The 23747-nt window shown below is 36.3% G+C and overlaps 1 protein-coding gene across 3 annotated transcripts in view; it reads right to left on the bottom strand.

Annotated features, from left to right (window-relative positions):
* Positions 1–5137: 5137 nt before the first annotated feature.
* The window catches only part of KLC1 (kinesin light chain 1), a 41749-nt gene continuing 23139 nt past the window's right edge, over positions 5138–23747 (bottom strand). The window contains exons 7-16 of one of the 3 annotated variants that reach the window (XM_008500008.2): positions 23639–23740; positions 22907–23080; positions 22637–22736; positions 21757–21806; positions 21586–21653; positions 20346–20454; positions 17504–17665; positions 12356–12486; positions 7702–7768; positions 5138–6399 (exon numbers count right to left, since the gene is read on the bottom strand). In XM_008500008.2, coding sequence (XP_008498230.1) covers positions 6334–6399; positions 7702–7768; positions 12356–12486; positions 17504–17665; positions 20346–20454; positions 21586–21653; positions 21757–21806; positions 22637–22736; positions 22907–23080; positions 23639–23740 — 1029 coding nt within the window. In that variant the 3' untranslated portion in view covers positions 5138–6333. Of the gene's footprint in view, positions 6400–7701; positions 7769–12355; positions 12487–13204; positions 13840–17503; positions 17666–20345; positions 20455–21585; positions 21654–21756; positions 21807–22636; positions 22737–22906; positions 23081–23638; positions 23741–23747 lie in introns of those variants that run through there. The other 2 variants (XM_030452117.1, XM_030452118.1) reach the window with 2 other exon arrangements.

Below are 23747 nucleotides of genomic sequence, written 5' to 3'. Positions count from 1 at the left end.
AAGCTTTCAGATTTCCTCCTTCTACCTGCTTCCCCAGGCTGCCTGAACAAGAAGGCTGCCAGTCTCGGGTTGTTCTGTCTCTGTTCTTCTGGCAAATGGGAACCTTTCTAGTCTAAACAATAAAAATCCCTCCCCTAACTCCATGCTGAAGGGAGCTCACTGGCACTTGGTAAAAGTCCAGACACATTTCTTACGTGTTCTCCAGGTACATGATCTCAGTGAAAAAGCCACCTCCTCCACCTTTCCCTAGCAGAACTCCAGGGATACAGCAGAGCAACCATCTTGTGGAAAAATGTAGCTGTGTGTCAAAAAGGGAAAGTTCTGTCCCTGGGTCAGGAGGCACTTTACAGGAGAAGATTTCTCAAAAGGCAACCAAGTGTGATGCAAGTAAGGAAGGGAGTGTGTGACTGCCTCAGGGAAGTTTTTGAGAAGAGGCACAGTCATGCCTTGAAGCTGAAGAAAGGAAACTCCAGGCAGCAAGATGGATAAACTGCTTTCAGTGCCTTGAGATCCCTTCTGTCATCAAGGGGGATTTGATGTGCAAATAGCGTAACAAATTGTCTCTAAACCTCTTTTCTAAAATGTTGTAATTATCTGTATTTGAAAATGACCATGATCTCTGCTGTTTTTTAATAAAATCCAACTGTGAAGCTTCTAAGTCTGTGTGCTCTATCTAAGGAAAAAACAAGAGTACTGTAAGTCCAAGGCATGGCTGCCTCTGTCTTCAAATCCTTATGTTCCATAACTAACAGTTTTAATTAAGGTAAACTAATAGAGCATAGATAACACTCAAATAATTCTCTTCCATCCCTGGCCTATCTGGGACTGGAACTTTAGCTAATACATTACTCATCCTACTGGAAAAGTCTAATAATTAAACAGAATAAAATTAAGCACCACAGGGATGTAGTGGATAACTGGGAGTCAGTCAACCCCAACCCAGTCATTTACAGAACAGCCTCATCGCAGCCCAGGCTCTAATCCCAGGAGCTCATCTCTCTGGGAACCATGTTCAGAACAGTCCTAAGGCTCAGTTTTATAGTACTTAAGATAGTTCTTTTTTTGCAACCTGACTGCTTGCAGGCATTGAATGTGTGAAGGTCAGCTGGGTCTGTCACAGAAGTCCATGCTTAACTGGTGAAAAACACTTTTACCAACAAATTTCGGTAACTTCTTACCTGAGCAAGACTTCCTGTCATGTCCCATCTTGGTTCATGACCTGTCCTGCTGGAGACTTCATGTTACAACTTGTTTCCTACCTCATCACTATACACAAGCCCTGGACCTCTAAAATGCAACTGAGCCCTCAGCTTGCAGTCAGCCCCTCACAGCAGCTGAATGCTCACCTGCAGATTCTACCCTTTTCTTCTGTTACTTTCATAAACAGTCAGAGACAGAATGTTGCTTCCCTGACATTAGTGCAGCTTTGGGGACAATGCCCTCATGACAACTGAACAAGGCATCTGCCTCCTTTGCAGTTTTGTATCAGAGGTGTTGAACCATGCTTCAATGTTAATAAATGCAATCTAAAAACCTTCCCTTTATACAGCTTTATTCGTCTTTGGATTTCACAACTGAGATTTGTTTCTATACAGGGAAAAAAAAAATTTTTACAAAGATTTACATTCCAGAATGTATTATTGTCTTTATCCTGTAAGACTACATTTAAATATTTTTCTACGCTTTGAAAAGAAACATTAAACAACACTTGAGAAACTTAACAGTTCCAAATTAACCTGTAGATAAAGAGGCCTTTTACAGCAGAAAGATCAGAGAGGGTTCTGGAAATGTTGCTTTGGAAAAGTAGAACCAAATCCATTTGTGCTTGGTAAGATAAAAATTTATACAACTGACCAGTTAATAAAACAGATGTAGTAAAACACACTGAACAATCACATGACACGTTTCTTGATAAAAACCACAGTGAATTACTGCTATTTGCTAAAAAAAAAAAATCAGAACGTTATTTTTAACAAAGTTCTGTGGGATAAGACTAACAGGTGAACTCTGAATGGCATTTCATCCATAGCTGTTACAAGCAGTCCCTACCTATGGAGATCAAAATCTTAAAGCCAATCTCGGAATGTTTTGGGTTTTTTTTATATATATATATTTTTTTTTCCTTTTTAAATCAGACATGAAATCCACATATGGCAGGGACAAATTCTTACAAGGGAAACACTGACATTGCAAATGGTTTTCTGGTTTTGCTGCGTGTCACTTCAACTACAGAATTTAAAACTAAAGGCACAATAACTTTCCTTGAACTGGGACTTCAGTATAAATATAGGAAGCCTAAGGAATGATCTGGTTTTAAAAACTACTTCACTAAGCTTGTTCCATGATAGATTTTTAGTCTCACTTGTGCCAGCACAACTGTTAGAGAAGCTTTAAGCTTTTTGATGTAACTTCCAACCATGGTTCTCTAAATATTTCTTATTTACAAGCAGCCATAACATCAGTTTTGCAACATACCCATGAGCATAACCACCTACTTAGCAACTTGGGTCCTGTGACCTCTATCAGATGGTGGCCCTGTTTGCCTCTTACTTTGCTGTTTAAGGGTTTTGTTTTTAAAAACCAACAACTATTGACCTTGACTGTTCAGTGTACAAAGAATATTGTGAATGATGTTTGGGAAAAACTAATCAAATGTAGATGTTCAAGCTTTCCCTCAGTTCAAAACTATTAAAAAAAGCTGATGTTTATGCCAGTACTTCCATTTGCCTGTGACAAGGTAAAGTTGCTACAATGAAATTGTAAACTTCACAGCATCAGTCTTTTAATATTTATTCTCAGTACAGACTAACATTACCAAAATGCAATTCTCTTAGCAGCTTTCAGACAAAATACATGACCTGCATAACAACTACTATAAAGTAATTTTAATTTGAACTCACCAGGTATTGTAAACACACTTTCACACCCCTTTTACTTTATATTTACAACAGAACCACACAGTTTTTAAAATTACTGGATTCAAATGGTACAATTTAAGCACAAATATTTCTCAAGCTTAAAACTATTTTAATTTGCTACCATTCAGGAGGGCTTGGGGGATGGGAGTGTTGTTTAAGAAAAGGTACAAACTCCAGATTACCTGTCCAACTGTTGTGACATGTTCTGCCTCTGCAGTACTGCAAGCACAAACATCACAGCAATAGTTCAGTTCTGTCCTCTTGAAATATCGAGCACACCATGAAACTATTACATTTTACAGTTATATTTAGTAAGATCTAAACTCAAGAGTAAATATTGCCAGTATTCTTGAAGACTATCATGCAACCAGGCAGACATGAAGGGCAGCCAGAACAACTCAGTGTAGCAGCCCCCCTATCTGTACACCCCAGAAGTAGCCACCCACTGTTGACTGACCCAGAGCCCTCATTATGGGGTTAATGAAGTTCACCCTTACAATTTTGGGCAAGGACAAACCAGCCAGATTATAAACACAACAGCACTGCCAAGGTGTCTGTCAATTTCGAAGGCCTTTTGTTCTTTTCTGTTTCATCAGAGCTGTTGACTTAGCTTGGTACTGAAGATGTACAAGAATCACACAATTGGTTATTCTGAATTATAATCCAGGCTGTCATCTACGGCTAGAACAGATTAAATTCAGAAAGTCTTATATAAAAGCAAACTGAGAAGCCCACCTGAAACTTGTGTATACAAACCATGTCCTGACAGTAATCCACTGATGATTCAAACACAAAGAATGCTGAACTTAACCTTCTGTACTTTACAATTTCTTCTTAAACTGCAAATAGTTCACTGTCTTATAACTGTAAGGACTTGACTATCATTCTTGGGGATTTATGGATTAGCTAAGTCTTGAAGTTGTTTTCTTTTCTGAAAAACAATTAACCTTTTAAATACATGAGTTGCTTGATATGCTTCACAACCAAACCACTTTTTAAAGGTTTAAAACATTCAAAAGCACAGTACTAGTAATGCCACCAAGAGTAAGATCCTGAACAAGAAAGTTTCCTCACTGTCACCATCAACACACCATGGTCTTGCATTTTAAAAAACTTAATGTACATTATCATCTTGCATGGTTAAATACTACTATTTACACAAGTTGCAGAAGCTGCAAAATTAATTTTCCTTCAGAGTTGAAAGTTGAATGTAAAAACACATTCTTCAATTCCTTTTTAACTAATTCTTTATTACCAGAGTCAGCTCTCTGTCTGAACAGGTTTTGTGGGGCTTTTCAGAAGTCAGACTTTTGTAATGGTCTACAAGCAAAACATGAACTTGGAGCTGTGAGCAGGAGACCTGCTGAGCAGCCAGATGTGACAGCAGCAGCTGCTGTGAACCAGGATGACTGCAAGGGGTGTTTGCAGGGAGATTATCCAGAGGCAGGGCCAGGTGACACCAAGGAATGGTGGCTGCTGCAGCTGCCTGCAATTGCCAGGCCCCTCTCCTGCTGTCCCCCCGTGTCTGCCAAGTGGTTGGACACAGACACCTTCAGCTTGGCAGCCTGGTGCACACACAGTTCCTTGTGCAAAGCCTGGCTCTGTGCAGAGAACTGAACTCACCAGTGGGTGCATATAACATGATCTGCTTTAGGGGAAAACGTGTAAATATATTATGTATTTTTTAATATAAAAAGCTCTTAATAAAAAGATTAAAACTCAAGAGTCTACATTATGAGCATATATTGTTAAGGTAACTGAACAACACTGTTGTTGCTCAAGTTCATTAATGAATTGCACTACTCTGTGCTAAAACTCCTACATATTAGCAGCATTGTATCTCACCATTTCTAAACTGTCTTTCTAGCAGGCATACCATATGCAGCTTCCTTAGAGAGATGCTAATAAGGTACCTCCTGGTAAACATAGTTAAGTGCATTATATATACAACATCTTGCATCGGTTATTGTAACCAACTGAAAACGAGATGCAAAACCAGTCAAATACTTCTATGAAGTACTAATTCTAACGACTTTTCACAGCCTGTTCATATACTAGAAGTTGCTTATGTCTGTACATTTCACCTCCTTCAGTTGGCATTAACCTTGTATGAATATTCCAGCTTTTCCCAAAGTTAATTTTGTTCGACATCTTCCAACTAAGAACTATGACCCCAAATACATTTCTACACACACTGGTTGTTGTTTTTTTTTTACTGTCTCATCCAACTTCACAAGTACGAATTTTTACAAAAAGATGAACAAAATTACAAGCTTTACAGAAAAGCAGAAGGAAATACTAGTGTCTATGAAACACTTAAAACATATGTATTTAGTTCCACCAGCATATCTAATAACCATTTGATATGGATGAGTGGTCTAAAGAGTTGGTCACCACTTACAGCCATCTGGTGCTTCCAGTGGAGCCCTTAGGATTCACGTGGTCCTTTGCAGAGCAGCTACTCCACAGTGTAACAGCCTAGCACGTAGCTGCCAGCATCTGCTGTCATCAGGTACAATGAAGATTTGGGATCAGCGTAAGGAAGCGTTGAAGCACTTTCAGCATACAGAGAATCAGATTGTGAATTCCAGTGAACAAAGCAAGAAAGTCAACCTGAGGCGTGACGTTTCCCTAAGAGCAAGATCAGCTGCTCTGGGACTGCTGCAGTCCAAAACTTCTTCAACCAGACAAGGTAAAGGTCAAAACATTTTCCGTTTCTCCTGACCATCATAAACCATCCACTGATTATTGTGCCCTAAGATGTGTGTCAGCAAGTATCAAAGTTATGGTCACAGCTATTGCTATTTATGCTATCTACATATCATGTAACCCCAGCCATCTCCTCTGTAAAATTGAATAGCTCAATCTAGTGGTTAAGTAAGCCGTGTCTAAGTGCTGTTTTGCCAGCTAAGGTTCCTAACATTACACTAACCAGTGGTGCAAAGGAGAGCCCCACAAATATAGAATGCTCCATTTGAATCTATACAGTAATGCACATAAATTTATCCTTCTCTCAGTCCAGCACTGTATATATTTATTGCTATACGTTTAATTTTGCCTTCATTTTCAAACATCTTTGCATTTTGGTATGCTTTAAATATGTTCATATTTTTTGCTTTCTTTTGGCTGTTGGAATATTCAGATCTACCAAAGAAATCGATTTTAGTAGTATTAATGGGAGCAGTGCAATGAGCAGTATGTATCTCTATAGTTTTCCTTCAGAAGAAAATATCCACTAGTTCTTTGTTTGAATTGTCCCTATTTAGAAAAGTAAAAACAGCAGTCCACTGGGAACAAAACCAACAAAATCTACAAACTAGGTGTTCCTATACGTAATGATGAGGAACCAAAGCTTTGAAGGTCTCAGTGCTTCTTTATTCACACAGGAATATTAGCTAGCTTCTGTCCAAGAATCTCAATGCACCAAATCAGTTTGACTGACACTCAGAGCTCTTGAATCTGTCAGACAATTATTTCGCTCCTGTGTGAAGGGGAAAAAGACAAACAAATTAAGCAGATGTCCAGACAGTGCAAGTAAATAAACAGTATCACTGGTTCTAACAAACAGGAACAAATACATGGAACTACGGAACTGTCCTTGCTCATGGTGGGTAGGGGGACACTCTTGCCTACTTAATAAACTTTCCTGAACTTTAAGTAGCAATACTGAAAAGATCTGATACATATATATATATATATACACACCCACCCTTTACAGCCCTGACCTCTGTCTTACCAGTAATGCAAGAGCCCATCAATGGGAATTACTGTCTAGGACAAAAGCTCACAAGAAGTGGGAACTGAAGAGCAGTAAGTTTCTCTTCTGAAGTCACATCAGTTCCAAACAAAGGTTACAGTTTAGGGGCACCTAGGACATGGCATTTCAAAACCGTGCCACTGTTGCTGCAAAGAATTATGCTCGACCCTGAATTATTTTTTTTTTGGCTGAATGAAGTTTTGCATACATCTCACACCACAGGAAAATCTGCACTATATTCATTAGAGAAAATAAAGCTAAGACACCTTTACACCACTCAAAAGTCAAATAAGAGCTATATAGTTTGGGCTTTTTGCTGCTTTAGGACAGTTTTGTTAGTAAAGAAGCAATTTTATCTTCCTAAAATTAGTTACAGTTACTGTGTTAGTGGAACACAAACAGTGTTTAGAAGGTGGAATGCTGCCAGCTTCTTTGACAAGGTAAGAACCAGTGCTTTATTAGATAAAAACAGGAACTGGGAAGCAGCAATCAGGCACGCCACATACACTTCAGGTTTCATGTTAGCAGAAGCAAAACACAGATCAGACAAGCTGCTAGAGACTGCTCCTGTTAAACCTTAGAAACAACTCTGGCTGCATGTACAAGAATCTGAAAACATACAGAAAACAACATAACTGGGCCCTTTGCACTAAAGGGACTGAAGTAAAAAAAGGCTTAAGTGGGCTTTAGGTGTTCTTGTATTTTTAAGCAGCATTTACAAGAACATAAGATTCCATAAGTTTCATATCCACTGTAATAGTTAAAGTCCGAAGGCAGGGACTGCTTGGCACCATAAAACCAATGCTTTTTACTGGTTGGACTTAAGCACTTGCTTAAAATTAAGCATAATTTACAAAAGCGTTACAGAATGATGCCTTAAGCATACACTTCAAACATTTTACTAAGGTAGGATCTTAATCACTGGATTTAATTAATTTAATTACTTGATTTTTTTTTTCATATTCTTTTTATCCCAAACCCTACTAATGATACTTATTTTTGTAAGAATATTGTAGGGCTTCTTACTTGAAAATGATCTTCAGTAGCCTTGCCACCCATGTTAAGAACATTCAGAGAACTGGCACGCTTCATGCTGCAACCAGGACAGTGAACATGCAAGGATAAACCAATCAGAATGGCTGAAAACAGCTCTAACAACACAAGTACAACAATGAGCAATGCACAGTTGAAGGATTTTGAACAATGCCCCAAAACTAATCTGAGGGACACCCTTTAGGGTAGCTTAGAATATGTTCATATTTGGTTCTAAATTACATATTTTTAAAAAAATTTAAATTACAAGATCTTAAACACTTCAGGCAACTGATTTAATTTCAACTCAAAATTTCGATTTTTAAAACGTTAGAAATTAATACACTGGCTTAGCATTGATTTTTAATTAACTGATTTTCTGTTTCAATTTTATGCACCTTCTTACAATAGCATCAAAACATTCAGACAGTTTAGGAAAAAGATGTGGAACAAAAATAAGTTCCTCACCTAGACAGCATTTAACTTAGGAAAACTACAACAAACATTAGTACTTTCTGCCTCACCTAGGTAACTTTTTAGAATAAATTTCAAAAAGCATTTCATTTTAAACACTTCAAAGTGATGGGAAACATGATGGTTGCTGCTATTAAGTTTGGTTGTGCTTCTGACTGCAATGCTCTGAGCCATGGTAACAATGAGGATAGAATGTTGTATTGAAAGCATCAGACAAGGAAAAAAAATTAGTCACCTACATAGCAGCTGACAGTCAAAATAGCACTGAATTAAATGTAATACCTACTAGTGTTTGAGATGAGAATTAATAATTTACCTAAATTTCTCAAACATATGCAAAATGTAATAAAAATATTTTAGTGTATGTAATAAAATTCAAGATTAGCCTGAACATTGTCCCTGCCCATGCAGGGGGGTTGGAACTAGATGATCTTTAAGGTCCCTTCCAACCCAAACCATTCTATGATGCTATGAAGCTTCCCATCATCAAACTGTGTACCACATGAATGTCTGATGCCCTTTACCCCAAAGTGTCTGTGTATCACTCTGTGTACTGTTTGACTTGATTTTTCACTAGCTCTTTGAACAGTTCATAAATACTACATGAGGGCTTTGAAGACATATCTGATGAACTGTTAAGAAGACAAAGAGGTCTTAATCCTGCAGTGCTGCCTACATTGTTAGACAAACAGCCAATGCAGTTTCCAGTGCCTTCCAAGAAGATGGAAAGGTTTATCCATACAGATCACACTAGATATTAACCAGTTTTTCTTTCTCCTAAGACTACTAACAGTCAAAGTCAAGCACAAGTTTTAAATGCTCTGAGAAAGCAAAGGCTTAGCAGAATAAGGAGCCAAAACACTACCAAACACAGGCAACAGCTGCCACACCACACAGGCCTACCCAGTTTTCCTAGCATTAAATCTGTACTTTTCAAAAACTACAATGGACACAATTTAAAATATTTGCCCTTAGTGTTAGCAACAACAAAGCAAGGACTCATGCATGGTATACACCTATCATTTATTCAAGGAAACATGTACAACAGAGGTTATATATGGAAGTAAAAGTTAATCTGTAAAACACAAACAAAACATTACATAAAGCTCCCCAAAAGAGCATAAAGGTTTATGAAAAACACTCCAGGGAAATTTAAAAATCCACCAGTAAACATTTGGTTCTTGTTGAAGCATCAAGTAAAAAAAAACTCACTCACATGAGATACTGGTTTGCTTGTGAGTTATTTTTTTTTGTTGTTTTTTAAATCAACATATTTAAGACCTTTAGTCTGGCAAACACACTTTTAATTCCCTCCATGTTGGAAAGATGACTGCGCATACAGCATGCAGTTATTCGAGGGCAAAAGTAATGAAAAATGTGTTGTTTGGGGTTTTTTCCTTTAAATTACAAATCTTAACTGTTCTGTTGCACAGTCAACACTTTAAAAGGAAGAAAAATCAAACCTAACATTAATCAGCAAAATTAAATTATTACAGAACTTAATTCTGAAATTGTATAAAGACAGCATTATACCATGCTTCCAGTATTGTATGTTTCAAAGAACAGTTCTTAAGGGATTTGTTCTTTGTCAAAAAGGCTTTCTGCACTTTTTAAAAGAAATAATTTCCCTGTTGAGTTTTCCACTTTATTCTCTTCAACCTGCTGTATCAAGCAACAAAATGAGAACTAAGTCTTTCTTTCATGCTGTGATATTAGTGTACTTGTATTTGAATTTTTGTGCTTCAAAAGTCACACCAGCACTGCCCATTACTATTTACAGACAGACAGTATAAGCAACAGGGGTAAATCTATTTCAATATAAAGTCTTCACAGAGACACAGGCAGGGAATGCAGAGGTGAACTGGTAAGGAGGGAGGCACCTAAGTCTTCTACCTAGAATAGTGACTCCATAGCAAAAATTATTTATATGTATGGTGTGACAGTATTGCAATATCCACCTAGTAAGCACTCTAAAACCCAAAGGTTTGCATAATAAACACTACGTCCCTTTTATTAAAATCAGAAGCAGAAAAAAAAAAGTAACTATTTACTGAAGCTTCTTCAGAAAATTAAGTAAAATTACTTCTTGGAATATCAATATGTACAGCTATGCTTCATTATTGATAAAGGTGCTGTTCAATACCAGGAAACTTTAGCTGGTCTTAGTAACAAATGCAAATACAAATTAGAATTAAAATGTCTATCTTACAAGAACAGAAATTGTAGAATTTATTATCTTACTCAACATATATATTTACATAAAAGCCTGCCAACATAATAGCTTATTGCAAGTTTTAAGAACAAATTATTCTTTGAGAACTGCAGTGATGTCTGAAAAGAGTATTTTCTCAGAAAAGCAATTTGTTTTCACATTTTTTTCACAATGAAGTCTGTATTTGTGGAAATCTTATCTGGTTATACAGACTCTACAACATAATTATATGTGGGTAGCCTACTTCTGTATTGGTCAAGTAACACTACTTAAGTGCAGACAATAAGAGACAGAGGAGTTCTTGCAGGACACTGCAAAGCAAAATGTCTTCAGTTATATATAAGCATAATTTTCTATACCTATAGGCACAGAGTTACTTTCCCAGCAGAGAGAGTTAGCTGTATTTATGACAGAGAACAAATAATATTTTTGGCTTTTAAGAAACTGAAAGCCTTTCACAAAACTAAGGAGAAAATGCAAAATTAGCTATGAATATATGCATCTATTTGTCTGAGAATATACCTGAACTATGGTGTATGAGATCTAGACAGAACTGGATAGGAAAAAAAAAAAATCAATATATGAAAATGCTAACTTAAAATAAAATGCTAACACTGGAGAGAAAGGAAGAAATCCCTTTTATTCTATTTTGGCTTGCATTTGCTTGTTTTCCATATAGCATTTACATATTTCCTTCTAATTGCATGATTTTTACAGTTTATTCCAATCTACCATCTCAGGGGCACTTCCTAATGATGTTTCAATACATGCTAAGGGATTTTTGACCATGAATTTGATTCAGTGCCCTCAACATCAAATCTCAGGCAGCTTGAGACTGGAATTTTAATTAACAACTGTAAGGATCAGCTCAGCCTGAATCTGAAACAGATAGGGGAGGAAGAGAATTTTACCTGTATTGCTGCTGTGCAGTGTTGTACAGCCACATAACAGGAAGGCAAAACTTCATTGGAACACTTAGAAAAACACATGGAGACCCTGCCTCTAGATACTGCATCGGATATGACCATCATCATCTATTCTATAACTCATAGATGCAGTTGCTCCACCAGAAGTTAATCCAACTTCTCCAATTTAACTGTTTTAAAGCCTGAGTCCAAATTCACATTGTCATACAGTTTCCTGTTAACCGAGTTCAAGTTTCCCACAGCCAGGGGAAAAATCCTTGCAAAACTGATTGCAATTATGTTGGAAGTAAAAGGGAGCACGTTTGAGTTCCAGTATGAAAAAGAGTGGTACATTTAATTCAACTTCTCTGCAGCAGCCAATAAATGATGCATGTTTTTATGCATCTATTAAATACTACATCCATCCATCAAAATCCATAGTCATAAGGTAAACAGGAAAGAGTTAGAAATCAGATTCACTAGAATTTTGATTTTTACCACTGACTTCACCAAGGCCAAAATGTTAGAGATGCACAACTTGGCTGATTTTTTTCAACACTTTCCCCTGACTAAAGTCAGGATTTTCTGAAAATAGCAACTGAGAAGGACTCAAGTCAGCAAAATTGTCTTTATACCTACAGCAATAAATAAAGCTGTATCAAGAATATATCAAGACATTAAGCAATTCAAGGATGCTAGCTGAGTTTAGTGTTTTCAAGCTTTTGTTGTAAAAATCAATAACGTTAATTATTCTTCACTACTCTTTGAAAAGGAGAATTTTGAAGGTAACTAACATTTACCAATAATTCTATGAGGCTAAAGCAGTAAAAAGGGGAAAAAGCACTGTTAAAATTAACTTTTGAAAGTAAATATAATCCCTTAGGTGTTACAGAACTTTCATTAGAAGTTTAAGAAAATTTTTTTTCTTTAAGATACAGATCTACATGATACAAAGTTAGCTAAGCAGAGAAGAAAACACTGCCCTAGGTACTGAACTAGGCTACAGTGGGGGGCAAAGAAGGAGGGCACACCAGCACAGCTAAGAATAGATAATTACCCTGGATTCTTTGGTTCACTGTCTCGTGAACTTCCTCCCTTCAGCTTTCTAACCAGCTTCTCACTGCTGCGTCTAATGGAAGCACGAAGCTTGCTAAAGGAACCACTGCGTTTTAAAGATCCAGTGCCATCCTGAAAGAAATTGAACAAATGTGAAAGGGCAAGAGGTTGTCACCCCCCACCCCCAAACCTAGCTCAAAAACATTTCATTGAAAAAAATTGTTTAAATTGCTATTAATACATACTTGGTACAATTACCTAAACACAGACTGTTATATATCTATAACTCTACCAAAACAAACGGGTTCCTTCCAAACTGTAACAAAGCTTTCCAAAATTTGAAGACATGCTCAAGCCATGATTGATAATAATAAATAAAACCCCACTACAGTAGTCAAACAATTCACCATCACCATGTTACCACTTCATATGAGCCCACTGAGGTTAACAGAGTACAGGGTCCAAGCAAAAGCATTCTGTCAGAATCCAAGAAAAAAAATTCTTATTTTTCCTAAACATCTACATGATTCGGAAAAATCCTGAAGTCCTTAAGCAAAAATATTTCTGATCAGAAACGTGTATGAATTCCTACGCTTAATTTTCACCACAGAAAATGCAAAACATGACAGATTTTTCATACACTGTTCATGTTTTACACTGCTGTGCTGATCCAAAGAAAAATCTGACCACAATTTATTTTTAAACATTCTACTATCGAAAAAACAACAACCAAACCCAGCGTTTTAGTAAGATTAGAATTGACCACCTCCTACTGCATAGAAATCCTGTGTGATTATGAAAGAAGAACTGTAGAAGAAGAAAGTGAAGTACTACTAAGCAGACAGACACCTGAGTTGGAGTGAGTTTATTAGAAGTTAGAAAGACGAATACACAAATCACTGAACACCAAGATTAGTAGAGAAAAGCATAACTGCCAAAATCTCACACAAAGACTAAACAGCAATGCTACTTTAGAATAATCATAAGCGAAGACATCCAGAGTTCCATATTGATGTTAACCACGTAATAGGTCTCTAAATACATTTTAAAGCACTTGGAGAACATGCCTTACTGTTACGGGTTTTGTTGGTTTTCTCCTGTATAGATCACCATCATGCCATTTCAATAATACCTTGTGTGATACTTTTAACTACCTTTTTTCCATAGTGAACAGCTACTTATAAAGTTCATTGATAAGTTGTTTTTTTTTTAATTAATGTATTACACAGCAAATGGTTGTAATAACATTTTGTGTGACTAGATACATATCTGGCAAAGCTACACATGTACATTAATAGAAAAACCAAAAAAAAAGACACCAGCACTGAAGGAATGGCCAGTTTACAGGGAAGTGTAGCTCTGACAAGAATCTTAAGGGGTTTGCTAAAACACAGCAGTCAGTACTGAAGAGAGAAGTTAAAGCTTGAAGATGGTGCACGCCCGTCATGCAGGAGACAGTTTAAGAATCACAAAAGGCATCTAGGCCTGTCAGAAATGGAGAGAGAAAAACTGAATGAAACTGTTGGGAAAACTTCAACAGTTTTCAATTTTGAACAGCTGTGGTTACAGTATTTCTAGGTCACATTGAAAATATTATTTTCTGAAGTAAGTATTTGGACTGCCCTTAAATATAAAGTGCAGGACCTTGCACTTACCAGTACATCCTTATACAGTTTCACCTATTATTTATCACTAACATGAAAGTTATAAAAAAGCATGAATGATGATGCTGGGTATTAAGTTAGCATTTGCATAAAATACAAAACGCCTTTAGGAAGGGATTACATTTTGTAAACAAACAAAAGATTTTTTTTTTGGCTGACATTAATGAAAAAGTAAAAATAAAGACTGGAAAAAAACAACAACAACAACAGAAAAAAAAGGAACAAAGGAACAGAGCATGGTGCATTCATTTCAGCTTTAACTTCTGCCAGGGATTTTCCTCTAAACAAAACTGCAAGAAGAAAGAGGCCGTTCCCCAGCCCTCCAGACAAAATTCTGCTCATTCCTTTAAGGAACCAGAAACCAATTGACCTGTCTCAATTCAGTTTGAGTATTTTTTAGAGAATGGGTCTGTGTATATATGTATAATCTAAGTGGAAATTTCTCTCTTTTCCCTAATCAGTGAGACAGCTGAAAGAATCCATCTTTAAAAATAAGCTGTGGATCAATTTAGACACTTTTTACCTCTGTGTAAGTGCAGAGACCATTACTGATGGTTTTAGCATCACTGTTTTGAGAGCTTTTACATACAGCAGCTGGAATAATTAAAATTATTCTTAGAAATGGCAAAATCCCTTGCTCTAAGTGATTATAAGATCAAATACTAACCAACTATTTACATTTGCTAAGTAGCACATTAAGAATGAGCAGACAGGCTTCTGGGTACTTCAGCTCTGAAATAAAAACATCAGACTCCCAAGTTAAACACTGACTGCATGACTGACAAAACACCATTAAAAGATAAGTTCAGGATAAAAAAAAAATCCTAAATCCAGCATAAGCAAGAAAAAAAATACCACAGAAGATACCCTTTCTGTGGCAAAACTTAACTGTCAATTTTCATGTCCCTCAGAATGAAAATCACCTTATTACTGTTGCTTATAGCTCTCCATCACCATCATCTCCTGTACTCTCTACTGGACTGCTACAACATCTTTCTGACTCTCTGACACTTCCCACTAAAAAAGAGCAACTCTTATCAGCAAGTCTACAGGAGTGAAATTTACTGCTTTCACTTCACACCTCAAAGCCGATTTATGTGCCTCAAAGCTTATCTTTTTGAAGCATATGGGTTAGAGTAAGAAATGACACTCCTCACACTAAGAACATTATCTTAAATGAGGCACTATCACATCACCAAGATTTTCCTCTGCCCTGCAAGTAGCTGCAACCTCAATTTATAAAATGCCAATTACAGATACCCACTGTTGTTTTTAATATGCAAATATAATAAGGAACAGAGATTTTGGGATTTCTACTTTGAATTTTTAAGACTGAGTATTTATCTTCATTTTCAAGTACCTTGTGTTAACTTTAAGGAATAGGCATTATAAGAAACATGTACTATACATCTCACTAAATGTATCTGCTTTAATCATTAATGGCAGATTTAGTTTTATAAATATTTCAATTATTTTTGTAAGAGTACAAGACATTACACCAAATCCTATAATGCTTAAAATGGATTCTGCTACGTATGGAAGTCAAAGACAAGAGCTCTTTCAACAAGATTCTTTTTTACATTAGTTGTTTTACACACTCCACCTATTCTCTCTGACAGCCAAGCATGTAAATCAGCTTGACCACTTCAGAAGGAAATAAACAGAGGAAGCAGACCCCTCTTCAGGCTCTGCACATAGGAGCAAAAAATATTGCTGTGCTTTATGAATCAGGATATTTTGTCTGGAGGGAACACAAGAGGGTAAAAAAACCTACATGATATAGAGTAGGGGGAAGAACAGCACTGAGACAGAAACACTACAAGGGTAGAGGGAGAGAGAGTTGCCCACTTTAGGTAAAACATGTAATGCAAATACCTTCCCTAAGAGGGGAAAGAAGAAATAACCAAGACAAGAATAACACAATGCCACTTCAGCACACTGAAAATGCAAACTTTGTTTGTCCTAAGGTAAAAAATTTAGGTTTTCAGATCAACTGATCTGATCACCAAGTTTGATGCAAATATTGACCTAGAAATACTGTCTATCACTTTTCCACAGAAGGCCCTTTCAATACAAAACCTGCATGCTTGTTCAATTAATGCCAATAACAGAAAAAAGTTTAATTCATTTAGAACATATAGTCATGCAAAGTACAGTGAAATTAAGGGAGGAGTACAGTACACAGTTCTAATGCTGAATGGGCAAAATGAGAATTAAAAAAAAGAGTTATTCAACCTTATTTTGGCTTTATTAATGATGCAGTATTATTCACAATAGATGCTGATTGACTGCCTTGGCACTGAGAACACCAATGCCAAGAGAACAGTAATGAAACAAAAGCAAAGATGGAAAGAACATTCTCCTTTAAGACTAAAGCACTGTGTGTTTCCTAAAGGTGTCTAAAAAAAAAAGATTGCTATTGTAAGAGAAATAGAACTTCAGAACACAAGAACACTAGAACACTCCATACTGCAAAGTAGGCTACTTCCCTCCCATACAGCAAAAGCAGGCAACACCACTTTTATAATATAACAGAAAATATTCAGCATAACTGCAGCTGGGTGTTAGTTAACAGTGCAATATATATCCCATTGCTGGCAATGGGATAAAGCATGGGAAAGATGGTGACAAAAGTAAACAACTACATAAGGCAGATGAAAAACTGAAAGCTTGCACTGTCTTTCAAATTAAAGGAGAACGGTGGTTAGAAAAATGCATATTTAATCATATTATATACATGTTTTCACTTTAGGACAATCAGTGTTATACAGTGAAGCCAATATACAGGAAACAAAATGGAATTTTGTAAAATTCTCCAGTCAAAAAGTGATATTAATATAGTTCACTTAAGAAATGTGAAGCTACTATTACATTGTTATTTGATGGCACTGCCTCCTAAAGTGGATTGTATAGCACCTTGAAAAGCTATGTTCTTTCCTCTGGAAGAAGAGGATTGGAATTATTTTAGTATTAAATGGATCACTTAAATTTACTCTCAACACTTAATACATCTCCAAGGCAAATGTTCTTTGTGATTCCAACAGATGCAGTATTTTCATGAAACATTTAAAATACTTGCAAATATGGCATCAAAAGGACAAAAGCAAAAATAAGTTAATTGCCAGAATATTTCTACCAGTAAAAAGAAACCACTGACAAGCAATTGTACACCAGACCATAACCAGGACACTCAATCAGCATTAAATAGAGTTAAATACAACTGCGTGGGATCCTTGAAGAATTTTCACCATCAGGACAACAAGAGAAAGGAAGTTTTGAAATTTAAAAAAAAAAACAAATTTCTTTACATTAAGTCATGATAAACATAATGTTATTTTTAATTTCTTAATTGGTTCTGCAAAATGAAAAAATATAAAAGGCATCAACTAAGAAACTACTGAAAACAGTGGTGGTGACTGGGCAACCATATTTGTTACAGTGACAATTTATCTAGGCTACTTTCTTAAACTGTGTACTGTACTTACCCCGTTCCATTCTACGCTCATACTCACTTCCTCGCCTCCGTCAGGACCACTCTCGTACTTTACCACATCAACATTGAGGCTTTCTCGGCTTCGCCTTTTTTCTATGCTCTCAGGATCATTCAGCACTTCAGCAACTCTCTGTTTGTGAACATTGTCAAGACCCTGAGAATGAGATAAAATGCAAAAAGGTTTTACTTTCATGACAAGATGTATTAATATACAACTTACACACAACAACTGTATCAAGAAGTCAAACAAAGCTGTAACTCCATCACTTCCAGTTCTGCTTTTAAAGAGCAGCTGAGTTACCCTTTATAAACTGCAGGAATCAACACAGCATACAGAGGACAGACAGACTGGTAGTTGAAGAATTTAAGGATTTGCCATTCTTTTCTTCCTTCCCTACCATTTGTCAAAGCCTCACTGTTAGTGACATCTGGCCACCAGCTCAATATTTAAGCAATGATCATGAACAATCAATACAACTCTCACAGTTTTCCACCAATGGAATGATGCAGTATTCAGTATTCACCTTCTTTGGAAAGAATGTTGCAGGTGTCTGAATGTGTAATACCTGTGATACAGGTTGTTTTATTAAACAATACTGATCTATTACACTTGGCACAGTATTATCATTTATTCTATAGAAAGAAATCAAATAGAAAATAAGCTTTGAAGCGAACAGACTAAATATATGGTCAATAACATGTCTGTGCTAAAGAATGCCCACCAATTACCAAATAAGCCTTTAAATATCTTGAAAGTGCTATAATATTTTCTCTGAAAACCCTGCAGTAAAAATAAAGGCAAAATCTTTAATACAGAAACTTGAAAGTCACAATGTACAAATCGTACTTATTTTCAGTTTGCTTTTCTTCATAATAAACATACTCCACATCACAAAATGTATTTGCTGAGAGGAAGAGCTTCCAGATCAATGCTTTACATATTAGAAAATACCCTGCATCTTTCACTGCACAGCATTAGCAGAAAATCCATCAGGGGAATCCATAGACATATCCATAAAATTTACCACCATACAAAGAAAGTGAAAACCACGCCAGAATTCTACTTAAAACTGCAGGAATAAGAATGTAAGTTGGTTTAGTGGCATTAAGAAATCAGGTTCTTGGTTCCCACACACCTGCCTTCTACTAACTGAAGAGCACAACAGCCCTCCCTAAGGGAATTCTGCACACAAGGAAGAGTGAAACCAACACACAATGACCATATACTTTCCCTTCCATGTAGCTGTATGGTGCAGAAAAGTGGCTGGAGTTCTAAGGCAGTAGAGAAGCATAGGCTCAAAATGGCTTTTGCACCAATCCCTTTAGCAGCACAGAACACAAAAAGCATTAAACAATTTAAAGTCACCACTAAGAAGGCAAGGTAGCACAAAATACACTCTGATCTCTCTTCAAAAGCTATCATCTCTCACTTAACTCACATGTTAAAAAAAGCAGAAAAAATAGTGAAGGGACAGAGAGCTGCATTTCCCCAGTTTGTTCAATTCTGTCATGAAAGACAAAGGACAAAGAACTCCACTGGTCTTCAAATACCAAGTATTCACATCCCAGCAGCCAACGCAAACAAAATGTGTGAAGGAGAACAGAGCTGCAGAAAACTGATGTCTTTCCACCGTTGGGAACAAAACCCTTTTTTGCTTTTAGCTCAAAAGTGAAACAGAGTTAACCCTGTCTGTCCTTTACTTTAATGACCTAGAACAGAAAGGTAGCACTAAAATGCTGCTAGTAAGGCAGTATTTTTTCCTACATCTCCAAATCTAGTGCTGTATGTAATGTGATATTATGGATAAAGACATTGCAACAATGAAAATCTGAAGCATACTTAATAAAAATAAAGTAGCAGCATCAAGCCTCCAGCAGGCTTTATGGAAAATTGAGAAAAGGAAGTTTTTCCAGTGGCACCAACAAGCCACAAGTGGCTTGATTAAACAGTTCTCTAAAACAGACTTCTCCAATACCATTCTTAATTCATAAATAATCAATTCTAAGCTTCCCAGTAAAAATTCAGACTTGAGAAGTTGGTGCTCTGCATTATTTTCATAATATAGAAAAGGAAACAAACATAACTACAGCTAAGTCTTATTCCAGTCTTCTTGTTACTATTATGTCTATTTATCCTGGTTATATCTGTTGATACTAAAAAATTGCATCAAATTATCCAGCAGAGAAAGGAAAAATCAAAAGTCAAGAAAACTCCAACAAAACCAAACTCTCACTTTCTAAGACTGAGAAAGGGTTAACTGAACTGCAGACTTGAGCCAGCACAGAACTTCTCCATGTTAAAAGAAAAACAGTCCCTCCCTGAAACTGCAGTATCCATCCCAGAAGTAACCGAAATAGAAACTGATAAATTTAGAATGATCTCCTGAAGGTCTGCACCAGTCAGTCAGTTGCAAGCAGAAACAACACATTTTTAAGTTTGACAGCTCCTTATTACAAGCAGAAAAGTATTACCAGCCAAAGAGATGATCAACAGAAGTTCTCCATTTTGCCCTAGCTACAGCTTTTCCCCCAGGATGCACAACTGAGTCCTCCTATTAAAACACAGTGTTTTCTGCTATTCTATTTTTCACGATTTCAACCCAGTTTGAATCGTGTCTCTGATACATGGTGCTACTGCCTGAGCAATGAGCCAGCCTGCGTATGTTAAGATGGCATCAGTTTATCACCAGTTCACACTCAAAACTAGAGGGTGACACCAGGCACTAGACAGTGAACAGCTAAAAGTTTACAGATTCTGCATAACCAATAGATATTGAAGTTCAAGATCTGCACAACCACAATGTGGAAATATCAAGGTGAACTTTCATACTTGCCTGTTTACGAGATCTCATTGCTGCCTCTTCTAATGTTTCAGCAGCTTCAAATTTGCCCTGTCTTCTGTAGAGTGCCCCAAGGTTCTTTAAGGTAGTTGTTACTGTTGGGCTATTTAAAGACAAAAAAAGAAGTGTGTATATGTATAAATATATATAATTTTTTTTATATATATATATACACACACACTCACTCAACCTCTCAATTTACAACTAACAAAAACTTACATTAATATAGTACTTATATTTTTTGTAATTATACAGTAAATATCGCTTTAAATATACTACAGTGTACTTCATGTACAAGGAAAAACCTGTTAACACCCTTCAAAGTGCATTAACAATTCATACTACAATTAGTCAACAGCCCTGAAACTGGAACTAGCCTCTAGACTTGAGAAAACTGGAGTGCTACATCCTTGCATTTTTCAGGTGCATCTCAAGGTGAAAATACAACTCTGAGTGCATCCAACTGAATAACTGTGAAGCTTCCAGATAATTTCTGCTCATATACACAGTTATCATTACTGTAGCATGTTACAAAACAAATGAACAGTTCCTTTCCTCAGCTTTTACTTAATACCTATTTGAAGTTTCTATGTATTCAAAGTACACTTGAACAATAAAGAAAAAAAAACAACCAAAACCCACACATTCCATTAACAAGTCTCACTCTCCAACAAGCATTTTTGTTTCAACAACACAATGAGAATTAGCTCAGTGACAGTTCTGTTGTGTGAAGTTTTGCTCCAGTGACAGCAGAGAAAAGATTTCCTCATGCACTAGAATGAACTACTATGTGAAAAACAAACCCACAAAATGCACTGCATCCAGAGCTCAGGATTGAGCAAAAAGCTGTTTTTAACAGTACAGATGTTCTGCTGATTGCCAAAGGCAAGAATTCAAATGCTTCTGGTTCTGTCCAGAGGTCCCTTTGGGGCAGGAAGAGCATGTGTGCCCATCAAAGGTGACCTATGCTTCCATGTGAAGGACTGCCAAGAACTGGTGAATTTTTATGTCACTTACTATATCTAATCAGCCCAGATTAAAAGCCTCAGAACTTGAAAAACGCTGCTGTGGTCCTGAAACCTGGCTCAGGTCTTGATGCCTGAACTTCTAACACTATAGTTTTTATAGTCCTAAGCAAGCAGCTGGTTTGGTTCCATTTCTAACCATGCTTTAATTTGACATTTCTGGGTACTGGGTATTGCCATGTTGTTTGTCTTGTAAAGAAATTACCCACCTGTCAACTTTGCAAGCTTTGTACCAGCCACCATATTCTCCAAAAGATGTGCCATCTTTTTGCTTTCCCTAAAACAGAAGTAATATTGAAACAGAGTAACTGATTTGTAACTTAAATATTTAATCAAAATATCAATAAATATAAAAAAAATATTTATGACAGTGGCCTTACTTTGCATTCTTCCCTCTCCTCTGCATGCATCCAAATAGGCTTATTTTCATCTGATGGAACAGAAGAAAATACATTATATAAGGACAAAACTACAAATTACTAATTGCTTGATTTTCTAAAATGAATTTATGAACCAGGGAATTATACTATTACCAGCCCAGAAAAGCTTACTGTCCACACTAAAGGCAGGAAAAAATTAAAACATGAGTCTTTTCCAGTTTTTCAGTTCTGTCTTCCTTTCTTATCTGAACTTAAACACTTACTTCTGAGAACCTCTGAAGTCAGTAGATGTTGCCATTGATTTGTCATATGCCTAGTTCTGTGCTAGAAAAGTTGGGTTTTGTCTTTTATTGTAATAACTGCTTTGACATCTACTAAGTGGTACATGTGCTACTGTCACGGAATGCAGTGAAAATTCTTCACAGCGATTTACAGCTGATAAACTACACATGCCTTCAATGTACAAGATAATTCACAATTTAAGGCTATCTTCCCCATTCTTTAAATGTATTACTGGAAGGTTCACATTAACAATTTATTTATATCATTAAGAATCCTGTGGTGACTTTTTCCTGTGACTGAGAAGTGACATTAATTTTTCTTCCTCTATGAAAATACCAACATTTTTTTGGTTGGGCATAAGATAATTTAAACTCTTAAGAACAGTCCATAAAACCTACACTTGCCAAGTCTACCTCATGTATGAAAAACTTTTGAATTAAATGTTACTGTTTTTAATTAAATGTTTAATCTCACTTTTTAAATATACTTCAAGCAGACAACAATTTTAATCAGGATAAAATTAGCTTCCTACAGATTTTACTTCATAATAGCTAGGAACATGAAATGTACATTCAAATCTAGGGAGTCTGTTTCTTACCATCTACAGAGCCAAATTCCCGTTCATGAGCACGAGTAAGAATCTCTTTGTATAAAGTTTCTGCTTGCTTAAATTTGCCCTGTTTTAGATAGCAGGATGCCTAAAAAAAAAAGCATCACCCAGAAGATATATCAGAACCCAGAAGATATATCAGAACACTATTTTTTTGCTTGATAAATAATAAATACAACACATGCTGAATAAATGTGCATTTCAATTCACCAGAAAATTTTACTTTTACTTAGATTTACTTTAGAAAAAGGCTTTTACCAGGTTATTCTTTGTTTTTGCAACATTTGGATCATCTGGTCCCAACTTAGTTTGGTAAATCTCCAGTGCCCTCTGATAGTAGTATTCAACCTCCTCATATTTCCCCTGGTTCTGGCACAGTAGAGCCAAATTATTCAACTGTTTGGCAACATCAGGGTGATCTTTCCCCAGAACCTGAAAATGAAGTACTTTGTATTAAAATATTCTCCAATCATCATATCAGGATTTAGAAATCAATCACTTAGAGAAAGCTCATTAGTTTTTATTACTAATCAATTCAACATAAGGATGACACAAGCAAATTTGCATTTGGAAGATATAAAAATTACTTCTATTACAAACTGAAAATTCTGCAGAATAATTCATAACAGGAATACTGTAAGTATTATAACAACATTATATGCAGCATATTCTTCAAAGAAATCTGAAGATGCAGGCATTCAGTCTCATGGACTAAAATACATATCCCCATAGGCACAGAAAAATCAAATGGGAATGAAAAAGGTAAAGAGGGTTAACTATGATATACAGAATTTACAATACACCCAGAGTGCTCCAGCTTCTGGAATTTACTACTGTTTCGAATTTCAGACACTGCTAACTACTAGGGTATTGTTAACTCTGTGGCTTATCTGACAGATCTACTGAACTGAAACATAAAAGCTGTTAACTTTGCTCTTTCTGATAAAAAAAAAAAATCCATTCAAAAGGGCTGCATTCTTTTTCTCATACCTTTTCTCTGATTTCCAGAGCTCGCTTACACAATGGTTCAGCTTCTTTGTACTTTCCCCGTTTACCATAAAGTACTGCAAGATTGTTTAGAGTTGCTGCCACCTGTCAA

Source organism: Calypte anna, chromosome 5A, assembly GCF_003957555.1.
Source record: "Calypte anna isolate BGI_N300 chromosome 5A, bCalAnn1_v1.p, whole genome shotgun sequence".
Taxonomy (NCBI): Eukaryota; Metazoa; Chordata; class Aves; order Apodiformes; family Trochilidae; genus Calypte; species Calypte anna.
This window is presented reverse-complemented; position numbering and strand designations above follow the sequence as displayed.